At 40.3% G+C, this 7,186-nt stretch overlaps 2 protein-coding genes across 4 annotated transcripts in view; one reads left to right on the forward strand and one right to left on the reverse strand.

Annotated features, from left to right (window-relative positions):
* Nucleotides 1-4,472, forward strand: part of LOC107731967 (receptor expression-enhancing protein 1-like) — an 11,684-nt gene extending 7,212 nt beyond the window's left edge. For both annotated transcript variants that reach the window (XM_016543194.1, XM_016543202.1), the window contains one exon: nucleotides 2,432-4,472. In XM_016543194.1, the coding sequence (XP_016398680.1) occupies nucleotides 2,432-2,509 (78 nt within the window). In that variant the 3' untranslated portion in view covers nucleotides 2,510-4,472. The remainder of the gene's footprint in view (nucleotides 1-2,431) is intronic.
* Nucleotides 4,473-4,801: 329 nt separating this feature from the next.
* LOC107731984 (39S ribosomal protein L35, mitochondrial-like) overlaps nucleotides 4,802-7,186 on the reverse strand; it is a 3,895-nt gene continuing 1,510 nt past the window's right edge. Inside the window, exons 1-4 of one of the 2 annotated variants that reach the window (XM_016543210.1) lie at nucleotides 6,778-6,884; nucleotides 6,166-6,316; nucleotides 5,166-5,310; nucleotides 4,803-5,048 (exon numbers count right to left, since the gene is read on the reverse strand). In XM_016543210.1, the coding sequence (XP_016398696.1) occupies nucleotides 4,860-5,048; nucleotides 5,166-5,310; nucleotides 6,166-6,316; nucleotides 6,778-6,808 (516 nt within the window). In that variant the 5' untranslated portion in view covers nucleotides 6,809-6,884 and the 3' untranslated portion in view covers nucleotides 4,803-4,859. Of the gene's footprint in view, nucleotides 5,049-5,165; nucleotides 5,311-6,165; nucleotides 6,317-6,777; nucleotides 6,885-7,186 lie in introns of those variants that run through there. The other variant, XM_016543217.1, reaches the window with a different exon arrangement.

Genomic DNA, 7,186 nt, shown 5'->3' on the forward strand with positions numbered 1-7,186 from the left:
CTCCGTAAAATGAACTGCACACATCTGAATATTTGGTTTGATCTGTTCTGGAACAGTGTTGTAAATACAACTTAAACACTGATTTCTAGTCGTGTCCTCTTTTGGAAGGCCAAACAAAGTAGTTTCGCTTTCACAACGAAACACACAGCATCTTCACGACATGGCAGCGGCGGCAACAACAATACTACAGCGAGAATCAAAGTTACGCCTTCTTTCTTTGCGTGAACATTTGGGCGGTGTTATGCAAATCTTCCCACACAGTGACGTAGACATGTGGGGGCGTGTTTAAACGAGGTGTTTTAGGAGGGCGTGGACCAGTCTTAACTTTTATAAAGAATATATCTTTGGGTTTGAGACTTTAGTCTTTGCAACTTTAGGGATCTTATCTATTCACGAACAGCTTGTAACACTCCAAAGAGAAAACTTGGAAAACTTGAAATCGCATCATATGACCCCTTTAACAATTTTACTCTAATGCTGTAACTGAGTCTGCGGAGTGAGGATCCAGTTGCAGCTTTATTAACACCAGATCAATGGTGAACAGAGTCAAGCAGCCGTAAGGGAGAGACAGGAGCATAAACAATAACAGGCAATGGTCGGGGCAGACAGAAGAGAATCCAGAAACGATAAACAAGTGCTCCTGCTTGAGAACAGGTGTGTGTAATTACTGCAGTTCCAGGTACGGGGCTTGTGGGAAATGTAGTCCATGGTGAGAATTGACCGGTTTCATGACAAAGCCCCCCTCCTAAAAGCAGCTTCCAGACGCTCCTACCAGAAAGTTCTACTAATAGTCCACGGTGGAGTCGACGGAGGGAGGAACCATGAAGGGGGTGGAACTGGAGGTACCAGGGGTCCGACTGACGGAGACAGAGCCAGGGAAAGAGGAGCCAAAGGTGGAGACGAAGAGCCGTAGAGCCAAGGTGACACTGAGGGAATGGAGGACCATGGCGGAGCCAATGGCTCTGGCGACCGAAGCGCAGGCGGGGATCCGGAAGGCCACGGTGGAGCCGGAGCAACCATGGACCAAAGTGGAGCTGAAGGGAGAGAGGAGCCCAACGGAGCCAGAGGGATGCAGGGATGAGGCAAAGCCGGAGGAGTGTAATCCTGAGGCGAGGGCGGGACGACTGACCAAAGTGGAGCCAGGGGGACGAGAAAGCCTGGCAGAACTAGTGGACTGACGGACCATTGTGGAGATGAGGGAGCTTGGGGCCGAGGCATCGCCAATGGGTCGACGGACCGAAGTGGAGTCCAGGTCTTGAAGGCAGAAGACGGAGATCTGGGATCATCCACTCCTGGTGTACCTGGAGTTTGGATGTCCCAAAGGGGATCCTGACCGCTAACCACCCTCGAAGGATGACCTGAGGGACAGACAGACAACAGCGGAGACAGGACAAAAAACATGACCGGCAGAGGAGGAGGGAGAGGGAGGTTGGGTGGGTGGGACAAAAGGGAACACAGTTTCACAATTAGTCTCTTTATCCTTAAATGAACAGGCGTGAAGTTCATAATCGGCCTCCTTGGCCATTGTGGAGCAGCAAACAAACAGAGTCCAAACAACAGGCAAGAGATCGGGGCAGACAGCAGAGAATCCAGAAACGATAAACAATCCAGGTAATACACAGAGAAACAATCCTCAATAAAGAAACGCTTGGTATGTCGCACAGGCAAACAATACTTCGCAGTGAGTGCAAGTGAGTGAGTAACCTTTATAGTGCTCCTGATGGAGAACAGGTGTGTGTAATTGTGTGTGTAGTACGGGGCTTGTGGGAAATGTAGTCCATGGTGAGAATTGACCAGTTTCGTGACAGATGCCATGTCTACACTGGGCCGGACTGTTGTCGCATCACAACAGCTTGAGGTTATCTACACTAAACGTGTCAAAGCGAAAGTTCCAAATGCATTTTGTCCTGTTGTCAGTAGTAGCGTAAGTGTGTAGAGTACTGTATTTGTCTCATCCAGTGTGGAGAGTTTCAATGATTATAATGGATTTACTTTGATTTTGTCGCATCGCTTGTGTCCGGTGAAGACAACTATTTGAGAAATAGGCTTCCTTAGATTGATAATACTTAATGTTTTACAAACCCAATGTTTTTTTTTTTGCATCATTTTTTTTGTACATTTCATTCTTTTATGAACCAAAGCTAGTGGACCAATTTAACCCGTGACCATACCACCTAACCTAACTGACTAAAAACAGGCCTTTGTACACAATGCATATTCAGTCATGCATTCTCAAATCATGTTTGTCTTTCCTTAGACTGACACATCACAGAAATATATTTGCCCTTGCTCATATTGGCCTGATCTTGTGATCATGTTTATTTGTGGACAGTAAACATGAAGTGTGCATCGCTCTCTGATTTGACCTGCTGGTTCACTGATTGACCCGTTTGTTTGATATATTCTCACATGTCTCTTCTTTCTCTCTCAGCCTCCTCCTAGAACCCTAAGACCTGTCACCCGATCCAGATCAAAGAACGCCCTCTCTTTGGACACTGAAGCCATGTGACTGTGCATATACTCCGAGAGCGCTTTAGCTGTCTTACCTACAACATGAGAAGACGCAACAAGGGAAGGCAGAGAAAAAAAAAGGAATGCAGCCCAAATGTTCAAATATTCGAAAGCAGCCTTGCTCTATAATGAGGTAACCAAAGCGATGTGCAACCTTTTGCTTCTGATCTTTGACACTCAAGGGGGAGGGGATTCATTTAGGTAACACGTTCACGTGCATACTACTGCTCTGAGACTCTTTGGGGGTTATTAAACTTGTTTTGTATATATTTATAGTATGTTTGAGTGTCGACTGTTTGATTTCTTGGTATGATTTTGGGAGAAACAAACGCATGCATGTCCCTCTGGTCACCCAACCATAATCACTGCACACAGTCATAATACTTACTGTTTATGAACATATTTTATTTTTAGGGGGACTGCACTCATTTCGGGTCGCCCAAAGCCCCCTCAACGACTACTGAGTTGCAAGGTGTTTCAGAATCAGCCTTTCTTAGAACAGTAGTTCTTAGTGAAAAAAAAAATACTGCACTGATGTGGTAGGTGTGTTTGACTGCTAGCATAACATTTATTTCATGATTTATGTATCAACAACTGTAAGGGTTCATCTGTAGAGACAGACTTTTTAATACATGCTTGTAGTTGAACCAAATATAGGTATTGATCACAATACCCGATGTGATTTGTGATTTAAAATAGATGTACAAAGTGCAATGTATTTTACGATTCTTCTAAACTTTCAATAGTTCAGCCATAAACTTCAAATATTGCGCTGTAACTTCATATAAAGTTAATCAATAACCATCTTGTTAAAAATACACTAAAAATCTTTCTAGACAGAAAGAGGCAATTAAGTTGATATTTGTTTATGGAGATTCTTACTTTACCTCATTAATTATTAGGTATGTGCAGTATTTTTTTATAATTTCAAACCTCAGCACTGATTGATCAACATGGAATTTCATGTATTTTGATGTAATTTAAGCTGAATATTTTCTGTTATTTCTTAGTTGGCTTCTTAAACCTCTTCAGTTGCTTGATGTTGCATGTATTATTCCCATTGACAATTTGAATGTGTCTCACATTTTTGGCCTCCACTTTCTGAACGCGTTCAGTATTAAAGTACCTTATCAGAGCTGAGCAGGCATTAGTGGTGATTTGGCACAACACAAAGCGGGTCCTTCAGTCAGTGTAGTCGTTTTACTTTTGTAGCATTCACACATTTAGTCATATGAGGACAAACAAATGTCTGAAAACACTGTGCAATTACACTAGCATGTATCACTGAGAAACTCAACAACAGTTTGCTGTTGCATCATTCCTGATCACAGTCAAGATTGTTGGAGTAACTTGTAAATCTCTATGTCATGGAGAGGACAGGCCAGCAGTGCATCAACTATCAAACACATAGCAAACACAGCTGGATCTTAGAACATTGTATATTTAGAAAGCTGTTCACAATGTGTTTTATACTGTGAGAACGATGACAATCCTAGTCTCATAAACACGCTTTGACTTGTTGTATTTGCGATCTTGTAGCTGTTCAAATGATTATATCAAACTTCACTGACAAAATAGCAGGCTCAGGAACAGTTTTTGTCATTTCATCACAACTTTATTTGAACGTGAAAATATCTACAATGTGAACTAAAAAAGTCATGGTTGGCGTTCTTTTTGTTGGGTTTGTGTTTCCAGTTTTTACAGCGAGAGAGCAGCATTTTCTCTATGTGAGATTGGCGTGATTTTAAAGTGCTCTGTATGGAACCATCTTTGGCCTTTTACAGCATATAAAAACAGCTGACTGTTGCTTCTTTGTATATTCAAGTCATTCAAGGCACAACCTTTGAAATACCATGTGAAGAGCAGTTCAGTTGTGGATTTAGGTAATCTGTCATTCGGTGGGAAAATAGCTATTTATGAACTTAACCCATTTTAAAGGGGTGGTTGATTGCGATTTCACTTTTTTAACATTAGTTAATGTCTAATGTTGCTGTGTTTATATAATCAGTTAATTCACTGTTATGAATTCTCAGTGTTTCATCAATAATTTTATTTGAATTAATTTCTGAAATCAATCTAAACACCACACTTGTGAACCACTGCATTAAAATGCAAAAAATATTTCTAAATTCCTAATATAACTAAATATTCCTGCCACGTTTATGCAAAACGTGTGTCTACAACAATAGGTGGACTTTGAAACAATCATTTATAAAACTGTAACAATTGAAAGAATTTATTCAAGAGCATTTACACATGAATCCTCAACATGTTTTTCAATAGTGAATTCATACACACTTCATTTCTCATGTCTTTATTTGCTTGAACAGCATAAGGTTAGGAGGGTTTTACACCTTCAGGTTCACTCTATCCTGGTATTTCTGGTACGGGTCGTTGAGGTACCAGTTTCTTCTTTTCCAATAGGATGTTGTCATTTTGTCCAATAATTTACATTGAGTTTTATTACAGAATACATGTTCTCGGAGGCGCTTCTTGCGGGCTGCTGACTTCTTCCACAGCTTTTTCTTATATCCAGCCTAAAAACAAGAAGACCAAGTTTCAGTTCAGGTGTGTCGGCCGGATTTAAATACCAGACAGGACTTTGAACAAATGATTTTATGACAGCTCTGAATAACATGCGAGCAGGAAATTACCTTTCTCCTCACCCACAGGCCACAGTGTAGCCTGAGAAACCTTTGAACAACCGACTTCACAGACTTTCTCTTGCCTTTCCTCAGACTGTAATATGTTAAGTTCCTGACCGGCTGGAGCATCAGCGAAGGGATGAGGGGAGTTACTCTGCAGAACAGAAAACGTTACAATCAGTAAATAAGCATAACATGCAATACAGTGTCTGCCAACAAAGCAGAGTTTCCCTCCTTCAACCCTAATCAAACACACCTGAACAAGCTAATCAAGGCTTAAGGGTTACTAGAAAGCCCACCGCTGCTTTAGAGCATGTAGTATTTGATGAAAAAATAGCATTAGCTAAATTTCTGAGGCTTGAAACGTCTCCCTTGTTTTTCAACATCAAAGTAAGTTATTTCCAGAGAATTTGTGAGACTTCCGATACATTAGCTGCTATTGTTAAATAACTACAAGTATAACACTGCAATACCAAACAATGAACCTACTTGCACTACAAACCCAATTGTTTGATAATATTGCCAAATTTACACTGCAAAGGTGGCACAGAAGTGCTTCTGAAGTGGCATTTAGGTGTCTTTCCACAGACTGTTTAATGCTGCTCAGATGTGGCATTAATGCATTTACACAGATACAAATACAACTATATGCTTTGATATTAGGCGCTGAGGTGGGCCAGAGTAGCCTTCATTTAGTCTGGCTTTTATTCTGCTTTACATCTTTACACTGGATTTTGAGCAGGCACAGAGCATCCTAAACTCAGCTGCGTAAAGAGACCTTATATAATATAAATGCAACGTTAAGCAGCATAACAGACTGTTTTTGTCACAGCTAAAACAGCTGGAAGTGGCTGACACCGGAAGCCTTGCATATTCAAGTTATTCACATTAAAAATGGTGCACAGGTGGATACAATTCAAGGGAAAAGTAAGTTAATTAAATTTTAAACACAATATTGCCCGTGGGATTATTTCTGCTCAGATATATAGGTAAATAGAGAAGGTCTTACAGCTTCAGCAGGCCGGTCTGTTGGAGGGGAGCAGCGGTGTGAACAGCAGGCAGTGGTTTAGAGCCATGCCTCTGACACAGAGTTGAGAAGCGCGGTGTCTGTGTGAGTCTGAGACAGTCTCTGCCTAAAACCGACAGGGGCCTCAGCAAACCTGATCAGCAGAAGAGAAAGAACTCTAGTTTACAGAACACAGCTACATAAATACGATACATACTGACAAAAATACAGTACAGTGTATGGACGTTTTGTGTTGTCTGATGATAGACTTTACAGTAGCATGACATATAACTGTTATGCATCACATTTTTCACATTCTACCACGATGAAATAATGATAATGAAACCGAAAGACTTGTAAAGAAAGACATAAATGACATTTAGAATAATATAATATAATATTAAATAAAACGTCGGATAAAACGCACTAAATTGTTATATTGCATCGAAGAAAACGAGTCCAGTGCACAAACGTCCTTTGCGAATTGAAATAGACATAGGAATCTTTAATTGTGTATTCCAATGCACACCAACTTTAAGAGTCTATAAAATTTCATTATTTTCATTTTCAGCAACGTATTTCTGACCTTAAAACTTAAATGTGCACTTTTTATACCTGATAGACCTCTTGTCAAGGTGGCCGCCATCTTAAACGCCACTGACGTATCGACTACAGTGGCCGGTTAGGACAAACAGAACGCGCTGGAGAGAACAGCAAAAGGGCCCTACAAAAACCCAACTAAAATTGATTCCCAGAAATAAAATATATAATAAAAATAAGTTGAATTTGTCAGCTCAATTTATTACACCAAACACTAGATCTAGATATAGAAAACCGTGAAGAATAATACATCGTTTAAATGGATGCTAGCTTTGTTCAAATTAAATAACAAATAATAATAATAATAATTTGTGGGGAAAACGCCACTGAGAACATTTATACACATTGGAACCAGTGCTACTTTTTTCAGGATTCTTTGATGAATAAAAAGTTATTTTGTAATCTATTTTGCAATAAAAAAAAA

This window comes from Sinocyclocheilus rhinocerous, unplaced genomic scaffold (genome assembly GCF_001515625.1).
Source record: "Sinocyclocheilus rhinocerous isolate Xijiao unplaced genomic scaffold, SAMN03320098_v1.1 scaffold1635, whole genome shotgun sequence".
In the NCBI taxonomy this organism is placed as follows: Eukaryota; Metazoa; Chordata; class Actinopteri; order Cypriniformes; family Cyprinidae; genus Sinocyclocheilus; species Sinocyclocheilus rhinocerous.